A 24,650-nucleotide genomic window follows, 5' to 3' on the forward strand; every position below is an offset into this window, starting at 1 on the left:
CATCATTGGTTTGCTGCGTTAAACTCTTACCTTGAACCTTTCCGAACTCAGAGTTTCCAGGGGAGACAAGCGTCTGATGCGTCTCCTCATGCGAGCTGGTCCTTCTCTCCAGTCCAGTTCCCACCTGGAGCAAAGTGTGGCTTCTGCTCTCTGGCCCCACAAGCCCAGCTCCCCAAAAAGCTGCTCCTGAATCCTGGCCCAGGCGTTGGCTGCCTTGATGTTGCCACATCTCTGCCTCTGGAAAGCAGAAGGACGGGGTCACTCCTGGACACATTTCTCATGGGCTTGGGGGTGAACAGACCAAGCCCACTTAACTGTTCGAGAGAAATAACCCCTTCTAGGTGGCCCTGCACACCTGAGGGTGTGTAATATACTCTGGAGCCAGGACTAGGCCAGGAGAAGAGATCAGTTTTTTTAGCTTTGAGACCATTTAATCCAGGTCAAAGGAGGAGAAAAACCATCTGCCCTTTGGCCTTCAGAGCAATGTAACTGCTGGGTGCTGTGCAAAGCACAACTAGTCCCAAAGGTCCTGGGACTGTTCATCAGAGTAGATTGGACAGCTATTTTATAAACGGAACGTAGAATCTCACCACAGACCCTACTCTTCAAAAATGATGCTGAGGATACTCCTTTCAGTGTCTGGACCGGAGGTGTGGGGGATTAGTAAATCTGCCAACAATTGGTAGATCTAAACAAGTCATTCCTGTCTCTGGACCTCAGATTCTCTAACTGATAAATGAGAGATTTGGCCTAGATGTTGTTTAAGGGTCTTTTAAATCCTAATATCATAGGACTCTAGAATGTTGAAGAGTTCTAGAATGTTCATAAAAGCTAAAACCTTTGATATAACTGAAAATAATCCCTTACCTATGCAATCTTCATAGTTTGCATACGTGACACTTGACACACCTTCTGCTACAGTGTAACTCGAACCTTCTATAAAATATACCCCTAAACTGCTTTTGTATGCCACACTGAAGTTTTCAACATCACCTGCCAAGGGAACTTTGACACCTGTCTGTTTCAACAGTGGAATCAGCTTTGTCTGCAGGGTGAAATTTTGCAATTATTCAAATACTTGATGGCATTTGCCCTAAAATTTGATTTTAAGTTTTCAGAAAACTAAAAGGTGATAGTGTTAGTGACAAGAAGCACAGATCTCATAAACTTAACATAAAGAGAAAAAAAATCATTATCATACATTAGGGCCGAGCCCCTCACCTGCTGCATCTCATATGCTCTACCCAGTGGCACCACGAGTGAAACTTGAAACTTGTAAAGAATTCCTATTATCCTCATAAACAAATCAAGTCTGGGAAAGGAGAAATGACTTCTCCAAGGACCACCAGGTGATGGAGCTGAGATTCAAACCCAGTCTATCTGATTCCAAAGCCTCCACTTAAGTCTGCCTGCTGATTCCTTTCCTGAGGGCCTGCCCTCATTCTATTAACTCATGATTTCTGATGCTATTACTTCAAAGACTGGCATGGCGGACTTAGAGCTAGGCCTGTAAATGTGGGCCATTTGGAACAGGTAAATCATTCTTGGAACTAGAAAATTCCCATGAAAATACAACAGGGAGTCTGGGTGGCTCAGTTGGTTAAGCGTCTGCCTACGGCTCAGCTCATGTGACCTCAGGGTCCTGGGATCGAGCCCCGCATCGGGATCCCTGCTCAGTAGGGAGTCTGCTTCTCCCTCTCCCTCTGCTCCTCCCCCTGGCTCATCCTCTCTTTCTCTCTCTCTCTCAAATAAATAAAGTCTTAAAAAAATAAAGAAAATATAGCAGACAATACAGTGCTTAGTCCATGGTCTTTGGCGTCAGATGGAGCTGGGTTGTCATGGTGTTTCTGCTTTTCCCCAGTAGTCTGGTATAAAGGAGCTTCAGCTTCCTCACCAAATGCAGTTAATAATATTACAATAATAATAAAACCATGGGTTTATGGAAGGATTAAATGAGACAATATTTTCAAGAGTTTTACGTAGTGACTTGCCTGGCATAAACAGTATTATTACTGTGAATAAAGCAAATCCTATTTCAAAGCAAGATTATTTTGTTTCTTAAATTCTTATCCAAAATAGTTACAGCATTTTACATAATATTCCAACTGGTTCATAAGGAACTCCAGAAAAATAATGCCTGTCCAAAGCCTTTTACAGGGATTAGGCTATATGAAATGAATACTCATTTGAGAAAAATATTTCAACTCCTTCGAGATTGCCACTGGGCTTGGAATAACATATAGAGCTTCAGAGAGCATGAACAATCCCAAACTATTGGGTTGTCCACCCTGGACTTAAAATTAGTCTTTTAAGAGTATCCTCTTCACCCCCAATGATCTACCCATGCAGCCTGAGGGTTCACGGCTGCCCGAATCTTCATCACAGGGCAAATAAGTTGTCTGGAATACCTGTGGCCAGACAGACGTGTGTCAGTGGTGAGACCTCTCAGAGATGAGTGATTATTTAGTCCGTGATAGAAAGCTACAGGTGGTCCCAGGACAGAGGGCATGAGATGACCAAACAGAAAAGCCCTGAGTTCCCACACCTGCAAGGTGCTCTGTGATGCCCATGTTTCTGCACCAGGTAAGGTCCCCTTTCAGTTTAAAGCTTGATAGAGCCAAATGCCACACCAGAGACTCAGAGACAGGGTTTCTGGTATGTCAGAGGTAGCTATGATTTGGGGCTTAATGGAAACTTTTGGGTAGCATTGATGAGCTTTTCTTCTGGGCAACCAGCCCTTCCCTGCTTTTGGTCCCCCATGCTTTGGAGGGGCTGAGTCCAGCCCTGGCTTCAGTCCTGAATGGCATCTAAATCCGGCTACTCCAAGGGATGAAGGATGATAATGGGACGGGCTAACGTGCATCCTTCCCCGGGATTGGGAACAGTGCTCTCTGCAGCCCATCTGGAGCGGACAGTGTAGAGAGGTGGATGTATGGGTACACGGTCATGGCCACCTGCCTCGAACCGGAGTGCCTTTACGTGCATCAGCCGTGCTCCCCGAGGCAGAGATAGCCCATAGGCACATGGTTCAGCAAGAAGACACAACCTTTGTACTGGTTAGAGAGTGGCTCCCAGGCTTTGCATGAGCCCTGCCTACTTCTAGGATGCACAGCCTGGGAGTATGAGATCACCGGGCTCCCCATCCATGTGCGCTGGCGCCTTTATGTTGTAGGAGTCTCATACATAGCTGTGTGTGTGCTGATGTGAACGTGGGGGGGTGTGTGTGTCTGTTTGGGGGGAAGTGTGTGAAAGAGAGGAAGAGGGAGAGAGAGGACTGATTGCTTAGAACAGAGCTCGAATCCCTGGATCCAGCTCTTCTTGAAGCTTGCTTCCCCTAGATTTTTCAGTATGACATAACAGTTTGAGCTGAGTTTCTGGTATTTGCATCTGAAAGTGCTGTGACATTGCTGCTATGAACACTGTTGTACAGGTGCCCCTTCAGATCACTACATTTTGTATCTCTGTAAATACCTAGTCATGCAATTTCTGGGTCTTAGAGTAGCTCTATTTTTAACTTCTTGAGGAACCTCCATCCTGTTTTCCAGAGTGGCTGCACCAGCTTGCATTCCCACCAACAGTGTAGGACGGTTCCCTTTTCTCCGCATCCTCACCAACATCTGTTGTTTCCTGACTTGTTCATTTTAGCCATTCTGACTGGTGTGAGGTGGTATCTCATTGGTTTTGATTTGTATTTCCCTGATGCCAAGTGATGTGGAGCATTTTTTCAATAGCCAAACTATGGAAAGAGCCAAGATGTCCATCAACAGATGAATGGTTAAAGAAGATGTGATACATATGTATATATGTGTGTGTATCTATATCTATATATAATGGAATATTACTCAGCCATCAAAAAATCAAAAAGGATGAAATCTTACCACTTACATCAATGTGGGTGGAACTGGAGGGTATTATGCTAAATGAAATAAGTCAATCAGAGAAATATAGTTATCATATAGTTTCACTCGTATGTGGAATATAAGGAACAGCACAGAGGATCATAGGGCAAGGGAGGGAAAACTGAGTGGGAAGAAATTGGAGAGGGAGACAAACCATAAGAGACTTTTAACTATAGGAAACAAACTGAGGGTTGCTGAAGGGAGGTGGATGGGGGATGGGGTAACTGGGTGATGGGCCTTAAGGAGGGCATGTGATGTGATGACATTGGGTGTTATACACAACTGATGAATTCCTGAACTCTACATCGGAAACTAACGATGTACTGTATGTTGGCTAATTGAATTTATTTTTAAAAAAGAAAGAGCTGGGGCGCCTGGGTGGCACAGCGGTTAAGCGTCTGCCTTCGGCTCAGGGCGTGATCCTGGCGTTATGGGATCGAGCCCCACATCGGGCTCCTCTGCTGGGAGCCTGCTTCTTCCTCTCCCACTCCCCCTGCTTGTGTTCCCTCTCTCACTGGCTGTCTCTATCTCTGTCAAATAAATAAATAAAATCTTTAAAAAAAAAAAAAAGAAAGAAAGAAAGAGCTGTGACAAACACTTGATGGATATACAGAAACTGAGCAAGAAATGGCAACAGCCTGTTGGCCCCTAGAGAACCCAAAAGTGCTACAGGACAGTGCCTCTCACATACTAGAAGAAAGGCTACTTCTGGGATGGCAGGCATTTGCAAAGCGCTTTAACCAGGAAAGCCTGGAATGTTTTAAAAACATCACAGGAAGAATGAGGCATTTCCGTACATGATGGTAAGGACTCCCCCACCCCCCCAAGAACAGCATGGTCTAGGCATACAACAGAGCAGAACCAGAGCAGCTGGACCGCAGGGAAGAGAAGAAATATAATGTGGAGAAGGCAAAGGGGAATCTGGGCAGGGCCAGAGGAGAAGAAATGGTTTTTGCCAGGACTTCTGGAGCGACAAGAAACTGGGGAGACTGAATATCAGAATTGCCTGATTTACTGGTAATATAATGATGGGATATAATGATGTTTGGATTAACTTCCAGGGCACTGGGTAATGTGACCTTGTCATGCTGTGGGCTCCTGCCATCTCCGGAGACCTCTCGGTTGTGGGTAAATGCCAAGTTAGAGAAGTCTTACACCACCTATTCCCGAGAGCCCTGTGGGCCAGGATCCCTGAATCTCAGTAGCCCCACCCTCCTGGGGAGACCTCACAGAGTACACTTGGGAGAAGCTGTCCTTGAAGAACATGGCAGGTTCCACAAGTCTGATCTCTTTACAGCATCTGGACGTGGCTTTTCTGGAAGTGGAGTGGGGCCTGCACCGGGAAAATGTATTGCCCCTTAAAAAAGCAGGGTGGATGCTCCAGACCCCATTATCTCCGGCAGACAGTGATTACCTCTGCATTCCTCTAAATGTTGAAACAATCTGTCTTAAATATTTAAACACTTGGAAAGTATCCTTATGGATTAGCCTCAAAATACTGATTTTCTCAAAAATACCTCCAACAGTAAAACTCTACACAACTATCTCAAGTATTATCCGAACCCCATTCAGGCCCGCTGCTGAAAATGAGCCAGGTCAATGTTTTAGAAGGCCGGACACATTCCTTCTGGGCTCAGAGCCTCTGCTGAGGTTCTGTCCTTTCCCCCCATGAACTTTCAATCTCACAAATTTCAGCAGAAACTTACAAAGTACCACACAGCACATCTCTCCTAGCCATAAGCAAATCTCCCAGGCTCTTCCAACAGTAAGAAGAGAGATGCTCACACTCTTGACTGGATGCTGTTTTGGACATTTAGACAAACAACATCCTCCAACTTGAAATGGAATAAGTGTGACAAGGGTGTCCATAAATAAAGAATGTAATCTTAAACGATTCATCCTATTTTTCCCCCGATAACAACTGAATTTATTAGCCATATTGCTAGTCCTGAAAGAAGTCAGCGAATACAAATGGTGGGACACCGATATGCAAGGGTCTGTCTGAGGGTCACAGGTAAAATGCAAATATTCCAGCAGGGCACCCATCCCGCTGTGAGGTGCAGTCAGCAATGTTGGGGTGGAGGGGGTTGCCCCTGATGAGGACCTTCTCCAAACTGAGAGTCTGTTTAAGAGCCTGTGCTGCCAGAGAAACCAGAATGCCTCTTGATAGCTTTGACAGTAGCATGTCCTGTAGACCCCCCGAGTCCTCTTCCACCCCTGTCAAGTCTGATAAACTGGCCCCCTCTTTACAAAATAGCCAGGGAGGCTGTGTTGCTAACCTTCATGTTTCTGGGGTGCAGGCCACACATCTCATGAATCCCTAGTCCCAGGGCCATGTGCGGGCTCCTAAATGAGCTTATATGGAGAGAATTAGACCAGGTTACTTGGCTTAAGTTGATCAGAGCCTATTTTGTTTCCCTGACATTTTGGCCCCGCTGTTCCACCTCACCTCACCCCAGGCACAGCCCACGGTTCCTTACACCCTACTGCTCTTCTCTTTGCAGAAGAACATCCTAGCACTGGCCTCATCACCCTGCTTGTACTTATTTCTTTACTCTTGGTCCCTCTGCTGAGTTTTAAGAACCTTCCAGGCACAGCAGTGGCATGTTAATCTCTGCCTTTCCTATACGTAGCATAGGCTTTGGAACAGAGAAATCATAGAGAAAATAATATATTTAGTATGGTTTTAATACTATATGTTGTGCTCTATTATTAGCAACCATTTTTAAACAACATTTTGTTAACAACAGCATTGACTGAAGATGAACTTCTTGGCCCTTCCATAACTACACACGGGCCATGTATTCCCTGCCAGCCACTTCTGGGTGCTCTACACTGGTTCTTCAGTCTTCACAGTTAGGCAGTATGATCCCGTCTTCGAGAAGGGGACCCTAAGGCTCAGACTGCATGCCTGGGAAGAGGCAGATCTGAGACTCAGCTAGAGATCTCCCTGGCATGGTAGACAATGCTCTTTACTCTGACTGCCCAGAAATCACCCCTAGAGAGCTGTTTTAACTACCTAAATCTGCCCTCGTGAGTGGTGACCCCTTGCATTTAGGATAAAATTTGAAAGCCCTAAGGTGGCAGCAAGCCCTTCGTGCTCCAGTCCTTCCTCATCTTCACCCCTCTTCGTTCCCAGCTCAGGTCACCCAGTCACTTCTTCTTCCAGTCAACTGGCCACATCCAGCTCTTTCCTGATCAGGACCCTCCCACATGTCCTCCCTTAGCCAAAAACACATCCTCAAAATACTTCAGCCCATCCTCCTCCTCCTTCAGATCTCAACCTAATGGTCAGTTTCTTGGAGGGGACCTCTGATCTGCCCAAGTTAAATTCTCCCCACATCATAATCTCTCGTTGTACCTATATTTTCCATGTCTCTTGCTCATCATAGGCAATAATGATCTATTTACTTGTGCAGTTATTTAATATATATCCCTCCATAGAGATAGAGTGAAGCTACCAGAGAGCGAGGCCCGGGTCTGCTCTGTGTACAATTGTGCCCCTAGCTCACAGCACAGAGTCTGAGGCACCCTGGGCTCTTGACACCTACTTACTAGTGGATGAATCAGTAGGTAAGAGGATAAACATGCTACATGTCTCCTCAGCTGCTGACAGCATGGGTCCAAATCCACTGCACAGGTCATGCAAGGAGAACTGAATCGTTGCTGACCAATGACTGACTTAGCCAACTAGAATTTAAGCCAAAAGCCCTTCTGATTCCTTATTTCAGAATCAAGGTAGATTCTAGTCTTCTGTGCAGAGAAAAGAGCTTGTTGTTTACCTGCACATGATCTTTGTATAAAGATGCATATAGTTCCTGTCCTCTTCTTCTGTAGTTCTCGATACATGACACAAAATCCTGGAAAAGAAAAGAAGCAAGTCACAGCTTGATGACAGTTGTGATTTTAGATGAGAACTTCCCTACTCTGACCAATTATCATGGGAAATAAGAGTTACAAGTTTTGTTGGTTAAATCAATCACAACCCCATAAATAAAGACTTTATCTATGTTGATACTACACACACACACACACACACACAGACACACACAGACACACACACACAGACACACTCACATACATGTCTAAGGTTTACTTCCACTTCCAGCTATGATGACTTGGTTATAACAGGTCAATCTTCCTCCTAAGAATAACTAGAAAAAGCCATATTGGAATAATCTGCTTTAAGACAGCAGAGAGCTACCAAGACAGCCAAGACTTAAAGAGTCAAGATCTTGGAGATAAAGAAAACTCACTGAGATGTGCCCAATGCCCAATATCCATGATTTTTTTTTTTTTTTGCCCCTGAGATATTTGCAAGTTTTCAAATAACAGAAGAGGTCAAGAAGGTGACCAGAAAGGGATGACTAAAAAGCAGAGAAGCTTAACAGAGCTTTTGGTGCTTTCAGGTGGCTAAGAAGACAAAAACTGGAATTTAGGCTCACCAAGACATCTAGGCCATAAGAGACCAAGAGTCCAGAAATAGGACAGTGAAGTAAGCCCAACTTCCTGCACTGATGTTCTTTAAGTAGTTGTGAACGCATAAGCAGTGGGATTTGGAGAAACCAATAGGAGATGGGCTTTAAAGAGGGATCTCTGAAGAGTTGCACCATAGAAATAAAGGCAAATTGGAAATAGACCAGGTCTTAGAAAGCTGAAACCCAACTTCCAATGAGCTCAACTTCTGAGTACATTATAGCAATCTGCCCCCACTTCAAATACATGTCAGAAGACGAAGAAAGTCCTTTCTGGAGAACGATCACACCATCTGAAGCCTCTAATGGAGAACTTTCATATGAAATATTCAGTGGTCAAGCAGAAATTACTAGATGTTCCCAAAAAAAGGGCCAAGAGAGAAACATAATAAAAACATACCTACATGTATCCAGGTATTAGAGTTATCACACATGAACCTCAAAACAATGCAAGTAATGTGGTCCAAAAAATGCAATATGGAGACTTTTGCAAGAGATATGTAATCTATGAAAAATAACCAGATAAAAATTCTAAATCTGTGAAATGAATTAATTGAAATTAGACACTCTATAGGTAAGTTTAACAGCAGAGTGGATACACCTAAACAGAGGGTGAATGAACTTGAAGAAATATTCTTGCTAAATATGGTGAGACAAAAATATGGAAAATATTTAAGAGATAAATAGTTAGATACATATATCATATAGAGAAAGCACCTAGCATATGTGGATCGGTGTCTCAAAAGGAGAGGAGATAAAAGAATGGATCAGAAGCAATATCTGAGAAGTTAATGAGAATCTTCCGAAATAGATGGAAGGCATTGAGCCACAGATTTGAGAAATTCTATAATTCTGAAACAAGAAATATACAAAGAAAAAACACATAAGCCCATCACAATGAAACTGCAAAAAAAAGACAAAAAATATTCAAAAGGATAATAAAAAATAAAAATAAAATAAATAAAATACATTTTGAATATTAACCCCCCCAAAATATTCAAAAGGACAGAAAGCACATTATATTATCTTTAAAGAAGCAACAGTAAGAATGATAGCATTGAAACAATGAAATAACATTTTCAAATCCTGAAAAAAAAAAAACTGACCAATTTAAAGTCTCTAGCCAGTGAAAATATCTTTCAAAAATAAGGACAAACTAAAACATTTTCAGGTGAATAACAGTGGAAGAATGTGTCACCATTGGAACTGCACCAAGTGAAACACTGAAGGAACTTTTTCAGTAGAATGAAAATGATTCCATTTTGAAGTCTGAATCTTTGGAATGAATGAAACACTATGGAAATGGTATATATTAGTATATCTAAATGGATATTGGTTGTAGGAAGATAATAAAACAATGATAATAACGGGATTTGAAAATGGGATCTGAAAAATGAAGAATTGAAATATATGAAAAAATAACAAGATGGATGGGGTAAATGAAATAATGTTCTAAGTTTTTCAATTAAAAATTTGGGAAAAGGGTCTAATTTACATTAGTCTCTAATACAGCAAATGTGCATGCTGTTGTAATTTCTAGCGTAACCACTAAAAACAAAATAAAAAAATATGTGACTTCCAGCTAATAGAAGGGATGTACAATAATTTAAAACAGTTAATAATATGTTGAAAGACAAAAAAAGGAATAAATAACAGATATAAAAGCAAAAAATTTTAAATAAGATGGATTTAAACTAAAATTGTCACTCATTACATAAAATGTAAACAGAATAAATGCTCCAAATAAAAGATAAACAGAGTCACACTGTATCAAAAAGGAAAAACTAAGTAAATGCTACTCACAAGAGACACTCCTTGAAAATAAGGACACAAAAGGTTGAAAGTGAAAAGATGGTAAAAAATAAATAAACTGGAGAAACACTTAACCAAAAGAAATCTGGTAAAGCCATATAGATGTCACTTGAAGGGGCCTTTAAAGCAAGAATTGTCACTAGGCACAAAGATGGATGTTTCATAATGATAAAGAATAAATACACTAGGAAAGTTTAAGATCTAAACGTGAAGCATCTAATAACATAGCTTCAAAATACATAATATATAGACTAACAGAACTAAAAGCAGAAACAAACAAGGCTACAATCACACAGGAAGATGTTAACTCATCTCTCAGTAACTAACAGAATAAGCTGACAAGAAAGATAGAAATATAGAATATTGAAGAATATAATAAGCAAACCCTATCTCATCAATTGTTTTAAAAAATGCAGAAAGTCAAATGAGACAAAATGCACAAATGGAATCACTACTGAAACCTGCCACAGGATGGAACATGAAGCAAAGGTAAAATAATTTCAAATGACTAATAAAATCACACAGAATATACTTTTTGAACATAGAGGGATTAAGTCGCAAATATATTAAATCCCCAAATATTTAAAAATTAAGCAATAATATTTTAAATAACCCATGGATCAAGGAAGAAATCAAAATGGAAGTTAGAAAATATTTTAGCCTAAATGAAAATGAAAATATGACATAATGAAGCATGTATGATAGAGCTAAAACTTTTTTGTGGGAATATATGTGATCATCAATGGTATTATTAGGAAAAAATAGGCATGTAAATTAATCATATATATTTAGAAATTTGAAAAAAAAATAAACCCAAGGAAAATACATTTAAAATCTCCCCAGAAAGTCTGATAAGAAAAAAGGAAGCAGGCAAAAATTACTAGGAGCAGGAATGAGAAAATGAGACATCATTCTAGATTCTACAAACACTTGAAGAATCATTACGAATAATTTTATGCTAACACATTTGAAATTTGGATGAACTAGATACGCTCCTTGGAACACATAACCTACCAAAACTGATACAAAAAGAAATAGAAAATCTGAATTGTGCAATGTCTATTATTGAAACTAAATCTGTAAATAAAACTCTTCCCACAAAGAAAATTTCAGGCCTGAGCATAAATCGTAGTTAGAGGATGAGAGAGAAATTTGAGAAAAAATTTCAATTGAAATCAGCAATATATAAAAGTATAATATATTCCCACAAAATTAATACCAATCCTTCTTAAATTTTCAAAAAAAAAAAAAAAAGAGAACACTTCCAAACTCATTTTATGAGGCTGGCATCATCCTAATACCAAAGCCAAGCAGACATCAGAAAAAAAAGAATGCCAGAGGCCAATATGCCTGATGAACATAGATGCAAAAATCCTCAATAAAATACTAGCAAACAGAATTCACAGCACAATGCAAAAATAATGCACCATGACCAAGAGGGATTTTTCCCTAGGATGCAAGGATGATTCAACATCTGGGAATCAAGCAATTTAATACACCACATTAACAGAGTGAAAAGAAAAGAAACACACACACACGTAAGCACCTCAAAAGACATAGAGAAAGTATCTGACAAAGTTTAACATTTATTCACGATAAAAACTCTTAACAAAAGAAGTATGGAAAGAATTTACCTCAACACAATAAAGGCCATGTATGAAAAGCCCACAACTAACATCATAATCAATGAGGAAAACTGAAAGCTTTCCCACTAAGATCCAGCAAAAAGCAAGAACGTCTACTCTCACCACCTCTATTCAATATAGTACTGAAGTCCTAACCTGAGTAATTAAATAAGAAAAAGAAATAAAAGGCATCCAAATCAGAAAGGAAGAAGTAAAATTATCTCTGTTTGCAGATGATATAAACATATATGTAGAAAACCTTACAGACTCAAACGAACAAAGACAACAAACCTGTTAGAACTAAACTAATAAATGATTCAGTAAAGTTGTAGGATACAAAAGCAACACGAGAGACTATGGACTATGAGAAACAAACTGAGGGCCTCAGAGGGGAGGGGGAGTGGGGGAATGGGATAGACCGGTGATGGGTAGTAAGGAGGGCACGTATTGCATGGTGCACTGGGTGTTATACGCAACTAATGAATCATCGAGCCTTACATCGGAAACCGGGGATGTACTGTATGGTGACTAACGTAATATAATAAAAAATCATTATAAAAAAAAAAAAGCAACATACAAAAATCAGTTATGTTCCAACCCAAACAACAAACTATCTTAAAAGGAAATTAAGGAAACAGTCCCATTCACAACAGCAACAAAGAGAGTAAAATAAAACAAATTTAACCAAAGAGTTAAGACTTGTACACTAAAAATTATAAAACACTAATGAAGGGAATTAAAGAAAACACGGATAAATGAAAACATATCCCTTATTCATGGATTGGAAGAATTAATACTGTTAAAATGTCCATATTAGCTGAAGTGATTTATGACTCAATTCAATCTCTATCAAAATCCCAATGGCATTTTTTTAAAGAAAGAGAAAAAGCAATCCTCAAGTTCATATGGAATCACAAAGACCCTGAATAGTCAAAGCAACACTGAATACAAAGAACAAAACCAGAGGCATCACATTTCCTAACTTCAAAATATATTATAAAACTATATTAATAAAACAGTATAGTATTTTTATTTAAATATTGACATAAAACAAACATAAACCAATGGAACAGAATAGAGACCCCGGAAATAAATCCATGTATCTATAGTCAATTGATCTCCAACAAGAGTGCCAAAAATACACAATGGGGATGTGGTGTATCTTGTGTGTCAATAAATAGTGTTGGTAAAACTGGGTATCTACACACAGAAGAATGAAATTGGATCCCTATATCACATTATATACAAAACCCATTATAATATATGTAGAGACATGAATAGATTTTTCACTAGAGAATATACAGATGGCAACTTGGCACATGAAAATATGTTCTACATCATTATCCATTAGGAAAATGAAAATTAAAACCCCAGTGAGAGGGGGCGGTGGGAGGATGGGGTAACAGGGTGATGGGCATTAAAGAGGGCACATGATGTAATGAGCACTGGGTGTTATATACAACTGATGAATCACTGAACCGTACCTCTGAAACTAATAATACACTATGTTAATTAATTGAATTTAAAGTAAAAAAAAAAAACAAATGAACAAACAAACAAACAAAAAACCACAGTAAGATATCAATACACACCTATCCAAACTGCTAAAATTAAAAGGTAATAACACCAAATGACTGTGAGGATACAGAGAAGTTAGAACCCTCATGTACTTCTGGTAAGAATGTACCATACAGCCACTCTGGAAAACAGGTCAGTAGTGTTTTCAAAAATCTATGCAACTACCATATGACCCAGCAGTTGTACCCCTGGGGATTTACCCCAATGAAATGAAAACTTATACTCACACAGAAACTGAAAACCCATACATAAATGTTTATAGCAGCTTTATTCGTAATAGACAAAAACTGGAAACAACCCAGATGTCCTTCAGCAGGCAAGTGGTTAAACACATTGTGACGCATCCATACCATGGAACACTTAACAATAAAAAGGATGAATTGTTGGTTGTTGCTACATGCAGCAACAACCTGGATGAATCTGCAAAGAAGTATGGTGAGTGTGAAAAGACAATCCCCAAAGGTCATATACTGTATGGTTCCATTTAAATAATATTTTGAAATGACACAATTATAGAAATGGAAAACATGTTAATGGTTATGAGAGGTTATAGGAATAGGGGGAAAGGTAGTGGAAATGGCTGTCACAGGGCAACATGAGGGATTCTCGTGGTGACTGAAATGTTCCTCGTTGTGACATTTGCTGCAGTTTTGTAAGATGATACCACTGGGGGAGCTGGGTAAATGGTACATGGTATCTCTCTGCTGCCCTTCCTTCCTTCCTTCCTTCTTTCCTTTTGAGAGAGAAAGAGCATGCACAAGCCAGGAAGGAACAGAGGGAGAGGGAGAGAGAGAATCTTAAGTAGGCTCCAAGCTCAATGTGAATCCTGACACTGGGCTTGATCTCACGACTCTGAGATCATGACCTGAGCCAAAATCAAGAGTTAGATACTTAACCAACTTAGCCACCCAGGCACCCCTGCATTATCTCTTCTAACTGCATATAAATCTACAATTCTCAGGATAAAAAGTTAAAAAAAGTCATTGAGGGCTTTATTTTTACCATTCTAAAAAAAAATACTCATATCCAGAATATATAGAAAAACTGCTATAAATCAATAAGGAAAAAACCCCAGAAAAACCTCAATAAGAATTTTTAGAAAGAAAAAATTGAACAGGCTTTTAATTTTGAAAGATGTCCTAGGGATGCTTAGGTGGCTCAGTTAGTTAAGTATCTGCCTTCAGCTCAGGTCATGATCCCAGGGTCATGGGATCGAGTCCTACATCAGGCTCCTTGCTCAGCAGGGAGCCAGCTTCTTCCTCTGCCTGCTGCTCCCCCTGCTTGTGCTCTCTCTTTCTCTCTGACAAATAAATAAAATAAATCTTTTTAAAAATTTAAATAAATAAAAGATGTTCTACTGACCAACAGACATATAAGAATGTGATCAATTCGTTTGTCATCTGGGGAACAAAAATTAAAACCACAATGAGAATATTCAAAATTCAAATAGGCTAATAATATCATATTTGATTATGATATGGAGCAAACGAACTCTCTTACACTGCTATATTGGTACAACCATTTTGGAACATTGTTTGGTACTATCTTAAAAAGTGAATATATGTATACTCAATGAGTTAGAAATTTCGTTCCTGGATATATACCCAAGCGAAATTCATACATATGTGTTTCTATAGTCATGTAAAACAATGTTCATAACAGCAGTGTTTGAAATAGTCCCTATTCGGTACTGGTCAGTACTATTCAGTATTTGAATAGTCTGGAAACAATGCACATGTCCATCAGCAATAGACTGGGTACATCAATTATGATATATATTTGTATACTGAATATCCTACAGTAATGGTTCTTAAAGGGGTCCATAAATCCTGGAGGTTCCTGAAACCCTTTCAGGAAATCTGTGACATAAAAGCTACTTTCAAAACACTGGGACATCTTTGCCTTTTTTTTTCACTGTGTTGACATTTGCATTGATCACCCAAAAGCAATGGTGAGTAAAACTAGCATCATAATCTAAATCGAGGGCTTGGCACCAACCGTAGAATAATGATTGTGTATATTCCTCACCACTAGGAACTCATAACAGGAAAAAGTCCTCACATAAGAATGTCATTGATAAAACAGTAGAAATTATTAATTGTATTAAATCTCAACTTTTGAATACACTTTTTTAATAGTCTGTGTGATAAAATGGAAGTATCCATAAAGCAATACCAAAAAACACGATGGTTGTTTCAAGAAAAAGCACTATGCAATTGTTAGAGTTAGGAGCTAAACTAGCTGCTTTTGTCACAGAACAGCATTTTTATTTGAAAGAATAACTGAAAGACAAAATTACAGTTATTAAGACTGAAGTGTGTGGCAGATGTTTTCTTGAAAATGAACAATGTTAATCTGTCATCTCAAATACAACAATCTGACACTATTTGCTGCCAAAGATGAAATTTGGCTTTCAAATGTTAAATATTAGAATGTCGGAAAATGTGAATCTGCCTCTTTGAGCTTAATGGTTTCCCAGGAGCTAAAAGTTTTTCTTATAAGATTGGTGGTGATGTGATTTTTATCATGCTGCACAAGGAAGCATGCCACCATTAGGGAGATCTATGTAACTCAGGAAACCAATATTCCTAAAGCGTGCTAGGATGCATGTTACAAAATCACGTATGAATTAAAATATCCATTCAAAGTGCAAAACAGATCAGTATATTTTAATGTAATGGAGGACAAAAATTTCACTGATAAAGGTTTCAACTAACCCTTAAGAAACTACTACTTGTTGAGTTTTGGTGTAATATCAAAGAATGTCTACTATTTTCTGAAAAGGCTATTAAAATATTCCTTTCTTCTCTAACTACATATCTTCAGGGGGCTAGATTTTCTTCATATATTTCAACAACAACAACAACAAAATAGTACAACTGATTGAGTAAAAAAGCAGATACAAGAATCCAGTTGTCTTCTTACTAAGCCAAATAGATATTAAAGAGACTTGCAAAAATATAAAACAATACTACTCTTTTAATAATTTTTCATTTTGAAAAATACGGTTATTCATTAAAAGTGTTATTTATTTTAAATGTAATGGGTTTATTACTGTTATTTTTAAATGAATTAAAAAAGGCATTACTTTTAAATTTTATTTTAATTTCTAATGTGGTAAATATCAATTGATACAGGCTACATAATCAAAAGCTTCTTGGAGTCCTCAATCATTTTTAAGAGGGTAAACAGTTCCCAAGAATTATTATTCTAACACTATGAAAACGAATGATGGCTACTTCATGCAATGACATAGATAAATTGCACAAACATAGTTTGGAGTGAAATAAGCCAGAGAAAAGCCTATATACTCTGTCATTTCACTGACATAAAAGTAACACTGTGAAAAACTAATGTATGATATTAGATGCCAGAATAGTTGCTACTTTGGGGAAAGAGGGGATTAGTGACTAGGATGGGACATGGGGTTTGGGAGTGCCTCTGGGCTGCATTTTCTTTTCTGGGTACTGGTCACATGTTCACCTGTCAAATTCTTAAATCTGTGTATTTTTGATTTGAACACTTTTTTCTATGTATATTTCAGTAATATAAAAAAGTGTTTATCAGCAAAGACTCAAAAATATGAAAACAATACAATTTTAAAACCCCAGTTGCAGTTTTGGAGTACTGGGAATAGGATGATTTCTCTCTTTTCTTTTATTTCCTTTTTTTTTTTTTTTTGCAAAATTTTCTTTAATGTTGCTGTTTACACACATTTGTAAGTAAAGCAATCCTTATGAGCATCACAAGTGAAATGAAATGCTGACAAATTTGACTAATTTTACAGTTAAGGCAAAAGCCCAGACTTCTTTCTAATACGATGCCTTGGAGACATGCAGCAGGAGAAGAGAACTCTTGGGGAATACTTGGACACAAAGCAGCTCCCGTCAAATGGCACGTGTGCCATCTTGCCATAAAGGGATGGGCTTTGTGTGGAGGGCCACGGGGATTAACTGGGACCAGGGTAGGGAGTTTCAGGCAGGCAGACTTCAGCAAGGCTTATGAAAAGATATCCAGATTTCCATGTTGTTCAGTGTTGCTAAATGAGAGAATGGGAGGTAGAAAGAGTAGAAGTCCAGGGACCTTGGTTCTTGGCCCTGCTGGCCACAGTATGGGCAAACCACTCAGTGCTTTCGAAATCTGATTTGCCATCTGTAAGATGAGTTCAAAGTACCTCCTTTGACTATTCTGAAGAGATGTTATGAAGAGAGCATGAGACCATATGCTGAAAGTACTTTGTAAACCAAAAAGGGTCCCCCAAAGAGACTATTTGTGTGTAGGTCATGGGTAAGATCAGTTGAAAACAGTTGACCTAGATGGTCTCTTCAAACTTCACAATCAGATAAAATGCTATGTGAGTTAAGTTATAAATCGTCTTTCCTCTTCAAATACATATCGTACCTACAATCTATAGTTCAGGGTTGCTTACATCCTTGCTCAGATACTTCATTTCTAATTTCAAATTTACTCTCCATTGTCAAGGTCAAAATATTCATAGTTCACCTACTATTTCCCAGGTACTGGAGTACAAAGATAAACCTGATACCTCTTTTTGTGGAGTCCAATGGAAGAGACAGATGCTTATGAGCTGCCATGGCCAATGTTGAGCCAGAGCTGTGCACAGGACACAGTAACACAGGACCCAGTAAACACACAGAGGAGGGGACCTTGTCCCAAATCATGTTCACCTTAGGCTCTGTGTTTGAGATGTTGCTTCAGCTGTATCTTAAAGGAGAGGTGTTTTTTTTTTGTTTTAAAGATTGTATTTATGTATTCGAGAGAGAGAGCACAAACAGGAGGAGGGGCAGAGGATGAGGAAGAAGCAGGCTCCTTGCTGAGCCAGGAGCCCAACGCAAGACTTGATCCTAGGACCCTGGGATCATGACCTGAACCAAAGCCAGCTGCTTAACCAACTGAGTCACCCAGGTGCCCCAATTAAAGGAGAGGTTTTGAATAGGAGTCTGATGTGGTCCATTAGCATTATAGATAACTCATTGTTACAGAAATTTGGAAGATGAATTTAATGAAGGCAAGATAGGAAGTAGGGAGCCCCCTTAGGACACTACCATGACAGTTCAAGTGAGACACCACACGGTGGAATGAGTGAAGTGGAACAGTCAAATTCAAGAACTATATGAAATGTAAAATTGGTAGGAGTCAGTGACTGTATGAAACGGTAAGAATTTCTCCAAAATTTCTGGTTTGCCTAATGAATTAAATTAGATAAACTAAACTAAGAAAAATTAAGAGCGATCACAAGAACAAGATAAAAAGCAAGAGTAAGTGATATGAGGACATGCTGAATTTCAAGTGCTGGAGGTACAGCTGCACCTCCCTAGAATAAATCTCAGGTGCGATATCCAAGGTTGATAGATTTGTGAGTCATAAACAACCAGATGCTAGGCAAACCCTGAGGGATGCAGAGAATAAGTACAGAGAGGAGACCAGTGAGGAAAGGTACGAGACCTGGAGAACACTAGCGAAGTTCAGGCCAGGAGGAGAAAGGTTAGAGGTTTAAGGAAAATCAGAAAGAGATGTCATGGAAGCCAAGGGCCATGTAACCATAGTGAATGCTCCAGAGAAGTCCTATAAGATGAGGCCTGAAAATGTCCGTGGGATGTGTCTGCAGAAACTGGTCATTGGTAACTTCTGTGAGTTATTTCAGAGGAACGATGAGACAGCAATGAGTCAGCTAGAAATGTGGAGAGAAGACAGTGGAGACATGGAGTATAAAGCAACTCATTCGAGAAACTTGACTCATGAAGAAGAGAAACAAGTGGGAGCAGAGTCACACGATAAAAGTGGAAGAACATGACGCAAATGTAGTACCAAGCTGCGGGACCTTGGCAGTGGGTGGGAGAAGGTTGAAAAGCAAAGGAAAAGGTCCCTGATGGTGCAGGTTCTACCAAATGAGCAAGAAAGGATGGAACTGGCAGCCCAACAGAGGTGCACCTGAAGTCGGGGAGGGAGAGGCTCCTCATGCTCAGAGGTGAAAGGAAGGACCTAGCACTTTACACCTGACAAAGAAGTTTCCATATGCATTATCACATTTATTGTTTAGTCTCCTGACAAATCTGTATTGTGATTGCTCCCACTTTACAGAAGAGGAAGTGGGCTAAGCAAGGGTGAGGGACTCCAACAAAACACTCCAGGGAAATGCATTGCCGGAAGATGAATTCCTGGACACTGCCATCATGTGTGTCTCCCCGACTTGAATTTCCACCCCTGTGTGTCTGCACAGTGCTAGGCAAACGTTACTTTCCTATTGGCCTTTGAGACCTTTCGCGCTCTGGAAAGTTGTCACGCTCAGGATGTGGAGACGGGAGGTGGGTGATCTGGGTCGGTTCAAGGGCAGAGGCCCATCTGCCTGGGCAGCAGTGGATGTGGTACGTCGATCAGGGACAAATTCCGAGCAGAGCTTATTGGAACTAAATAGCCTTTGCTTAGCAACTGCCTGTGTGCTAAAGAGTTTGAGAACCTCTGAAGTAGAACAAAGGGCCTCAGGAGGCCGTTTGGAGATTTGAGAAGGATGCAGATCTGGTTTAGAGCCTGTGCCCTGCTCTCCCAGTGTCTCCTTAGGGAAGGGTTTAGCTACAGGATCCAGACCAGATCTTGGAATGGGGAATGGGGCACATCCAATTGAAGGGTCACCATTAAGTGAGCTGACCTCAGCTTGGTGGGGTCCACCTTTGCCAGGGCACCCCTGGGGCTGGCCGGCTGCTGGTGACCCGCCTGCCTCACAGGAAGCACCCGCTGTCCACTGATGACGGTCGTTACACTTGTTTGTTTAAAGCATCATTAGCCCTGTAATCACAGCTGTGTGGCCTTGCCAACACAAGGAAGGCCAACATCTGAAGGCAGCCCCTCAGAGCCCGCTCAGAAACCTGGGGCCAAGATTACACTTAGAGGTCCTGGGCTCTCCAGCCATGCACTGCACATGCTGGGTCTGGGACTAAACTCTTCACCGGGACTGTATCTACAGTGTGCTGACATGCTGCACATTTCTTTTGAAACCTCACCATTTTCACTGCTAGTAATTTCTTGCAAGGAAACTAGAAGATAGACATGCACAAATATTCACTGACAAGATTTTCCACCACCCTATTTACAGTAGCACAAAATGGCACAACATAAATATCAACACATGGAAGAATGGCGCGACCTGATGAGACAGTATCATATAGTCACCACCAATCATGCTCTCCCAAAGGACCACCAGTAGCCCACATGGCACCTTTGTGCCCCCTTTGGGCAGACACTGTTCTAGGCCTGGATGGATAACTTGAACAGTGGGACAAAGGCTGGATTTCAGCGTCCTTTTGCCACTCTGGCCAGATGTCTTTATATGTAACCTCTACAATCATTCACTGCAGCCCTGTTGTCAAAAAAAGATTTAATGATATCGAACCAGGTTTTTGATATATTCATATGTTTAAAGGGAGGTTAGAGGGGCGCCTGGGTGGCGCAGTCGTTAAGCATCTGCCTTCGGCTCAGGGTGTGATCCCAACGTTCTGGGATCAAGCCCCACATCAGGCTCCTCTGCTAGGAGCCTGCTTCTTCCTCTCCCACTCCCCCTGCTTGTGTTCCCTCTCTCGCTGGCTGTCTCTGTAAAATAAATAAAATAAAATCTTAAAAAAAAATAAATAAAATAAAAAAATAAAGGGAGGTTAGAAAACCATATGCTAACAATAACAACAATTAAATCTGTATGAATTTGCATAGAAAAGAAAACCTAAAAGAAAATACAGTATGCTAGTCAATAGTGCTGTTTGCTAAATATTTCCAGTTCTCTCCTCCTGTAGGTACATGGCATGATTACCCTTCCCGCTACCTTTGAGCTATGTAATGCTGAGAAGAAGTGTGCAGAAGCTTGAGGGTTCATGAGCCATTTGCTAAGTTCTTTTTTAATTGCCATGGCAACACTCAATGTTCTAGATGATGGCTGCTCCATGAGCCAGTATCTCTGAGTGAGGACAAGGCACAGCAGACTCCTGGCCAACTCACACAGTACTTGTAGCACAAGTGAGAAACATGCCTTTGCTATTTTAGGACAATTAGATTTGGGGATGTTTGTAACTGTAACATAACATAACTTATCCTGAGTAATACACACTCCAAAAATGTTAGAATTATTACAGTGGGATGCATTAAAACATAAAATTCATATGGATTCATTTGTGTGATCAGTGAAAAAAAGATCAAGAAAGCAAGTGTGAAATCAATTAAATACTCTCAGCAAAAAGCTGGAGCAATTTGAGCACAAGATAAATAACAGGTTTAATGGATTATAGCCCAAATTATAAAATAAATATGCGTGAGTCCCTACTGATACAAGTAAAAGATTGAATAAATAAATAATGGGGCAGAAGAGACAAACCTTCTTTACAGAAGAATTTTAAATAATATATGTAGATGTTTCCCTCACCAGGAGGCCACCCTTAAGGGTGCGCTGGACTTAGGACTTGTTTCCAAAGAATCAAGTATGGGAGGGGAACAATAGGAAGTCTGCAGCGGAACAATCTGGCAGACACCACCACGATCATGTGATGAACTTACATGCGTGTCATGCGCCCCTGACCGGACACAGTGTGATGAGAAGTACACTTCTCCTCTGTGATCTTCCTTCCAAAGCTCCACAACCCAAGCTAATTATGAGAAAATATTAAGCAAACCAAAACTGAGGCACATTCTACAAAACATCTGACCAGTATTCCTCAAAACTATCAAGGTCATGGAAGACAAGGAAAGTCGGAGAAATTGTCACAAATCAGAGGAGCCTAAGGAGACATGATAACTCAATGTAATGTGGTGCCCAGACTGGATCCTGGATTAGTGGGAAAACTAGGGAAAGCAAAATAAGGTCTGGAGTTTAGTTACTAGTAATGCACCAATGTCAGTTTCTTCACTTTGACACAGGCACCATGGTAATATAAGATGTTAGCAACAGGGGAGGCTGGGTGAGGAGTAGCAGTATTGAATATGAATATGGAAAGTACATGAAAGGTATTCCTAAGTAAAATGTGTATTAGAAAATACAATAGAATTCTCACAACCTTTCCGCCTAAGCCCCATCATGAAACTGAGATGGAAGATATGAGTCACTGTTCTCCCAGTTGGACAGTCCCACATTTCCCTTGGGTGTAAACAACTCATTGTACTGAGTGTAATTCTCATGCTTAAAGACAAATAATTTTTGGTAAATCTAGTTCCCCTAATTGCATGAGCCAACCACTTCACCAGACACTTAACAAAGAAATAGTATTTAATCTCGCAAATGGTGGAAAAGCTGCCTGGTGGATATACAGAAGGATGGTACCAAATTCACAAAGTCACAAATGGCATCATTCTTGACAAATAATGTCAGGGAATTTTAAGAGTGTTGTTGACAACTTGATTTTCATTTCGTGAACATATTTTTAAACTTAACCCTATATAACATGATTCCACTGTAGGCAGTCTTCTTTACACTTTTTTAAAGTTTCTAAGTATTCACTACTAATTCCATAAAGAAAAAGCAGGGGCGCCTGGGTGGCTCAGTCGTTAAGCTCTGCCTTCGGCTCAGGGTGTGATCCCAGGGTCCTGGAATCAAGCCCCACATTGGGCTCCCGGCTCCACTGGGAGCCTGCTTCTTCCTCTCCCACTCCCCCTGCTTGTGTTCCCTCTCTCACTGGCTGTCTCTTTGTCAAATAAATAAATAAAATATTTTAAATAAAGAAAAAGCAATAACCATGCTGTTTGATTTTAGCGTCAAATCTAGATTCCTTAAACTCTGACTTTCTCTGGCCAAAGGAAAAAGAGACAGGTTCAAGTCAAATTCAGGTGAACTCCCATTCACCTAGACAGGAGTGAAACCAAGGTGGAAGAGACTTCCACCCCCATGGATCTCACATTCTCATTGGTCACTCTCACTGTCACTCACTGGCCCCCTCTTCTCCATTGGTGGGGGCTGAGAGGATGAGAGGTTTGATTAACAGTACAATGTTACTGGGTGGCAATGAGTGACAGAAGAAACTGTGTCTGTGTGCACACTTTGAAGTTAACAAGAAACCATCATTAATTCTCTGCTCTTTCCTGGAACACCTCCTCAGGGCTCCCACGGCAGAGAAGAAACCCTGTCAGAGCAGTACTCTGAATTTCCCACCAGCCTCCTCCCCGGACTAGAATAAGCTCCTCAGGGACACTGCCCATCTCTGTCCCCAAGGGCCAGGAAAACAGATGCAATGATCAAAGTTTGAGAGACTGAAATGAAACTCATAGACCCTTGTCACTCTGCTGGGCTGAATTCTCTGCAGCTGGGGTCAGGATTAAGGGGACCCATCAGGGTCAGTGGCAAAACTTTCGGGTCTGGTCTGCACACACCCTGCACTTTAAACCCATCTGAAATTCAGTATTTTCCTGGTTGTGAAACATTCAATAAAGTTTTTCTGTTATGCCTTCTCTGTGTAAGACTGACGCATCTGCCTTTAAATATAAGTCCTTGGTGGAGACCCCGTTTGGGTTCCCTGACAAAAGCAAGTAAATGCCATCCTTGTTTATGGTAAGCCATGGAGAATATCTACATGTGCGCCCATCAAATGTTAGCAGACTGATATGAAGAAGGGGCGTATGCCCAGTGAGCAAGGCGTGGTCATGGTCAAGGGGTCTTTGCAGGATATCTACTTGGATGACTCCGGCCAGGAAACACTCTTTTCTCCAAGTGCCCAGATAATTGCACTTCTCTCTGCTATGGAGACATAGCCCCTGGATTCCTAATAAATGTCAAGCAGTACCGGAGTAATAACCATATTTCCAGCAATAATGACAAACCACTGGTGCTCAGAGTGGCTGAGGAGGGACCAGATCACCACAGCTCAATTCATCTCTCGTTAAATTCACTCACATATTAACTTCTAAGATGAACAGTGGTTTCTAATTTGTCTTTTTTGAACTGTGATGTTTTTATTAAATTCAATTGTCATGAGTACATGGAGCATGACTACTTAAAAAAAAAACACAACACTCCAGTGTAGCAAAGGACAAAAGCTTTGGAATCGTAGGTATCGGGCCTTCTCAAGGAAGCCACCCTCCCTCCTCTGTGCCTCCTTCTTGGGTGTCAGGGCCCCCACGAGGCTCAGATGGATGGGAAGTGTGAGAAAAGAGAAGCCTGCTGGGGAAGCCTCCCGTCTGCCTTGCTGTATTATGGCGGCACTGGCAAACTCATACAGCTTCCTTCACTCTGGACAATGCCTAACCTAGAAGCAGACTGCACACAGCAACTAACA

The 24,650-nt window shown here is 40.5% G+C and overlaps 1 protein-coding gene across 4 annotated transcripts in view; it reads right to left on the reverse strand.

Annotated features, from left to right (window-relative positions):
* WDFY4 (WDFY family member 4) overlaps positions 1–24,650 on the reverse strand; it is a 280,866-nt gene that overhangs the window by 103,185 nt on the left and 153,031 nt on the right. For all 4 annotated transcript variants that reach the window (XM_087862949.1, XM_087862950.1, XM_087862947.1 and 1 more), the window contains exons 40-41: positions 7,682–7,759; positions 31–237 (exon numbers count right to left, since the gene is read on the reverse strand). In XM_087862949.1, the coding sequence (XP_087719075.1) occupies positions 31–237; positions 7,682–7,759 (285 nt within the window). The remainder of the gene's footprint in view (positions 1–30; positions 238–7,681; positions 7,760–24,650) is intronic.

This window comes from Ursus americanus, chromosome 6, assembly GCF_024610735.1.
Source record: "Ursus americanus isolate L20-20 chromosome 6, mUrsAme1.1.p, whole genome shotgun sequence".
In the NCBI taxonomy this organism is placed as follows: Eukaryota; Metazoa; Chordata; class Mammalia; order Carnivora; family Ursidae; genus Ursus; species Ursus americanus.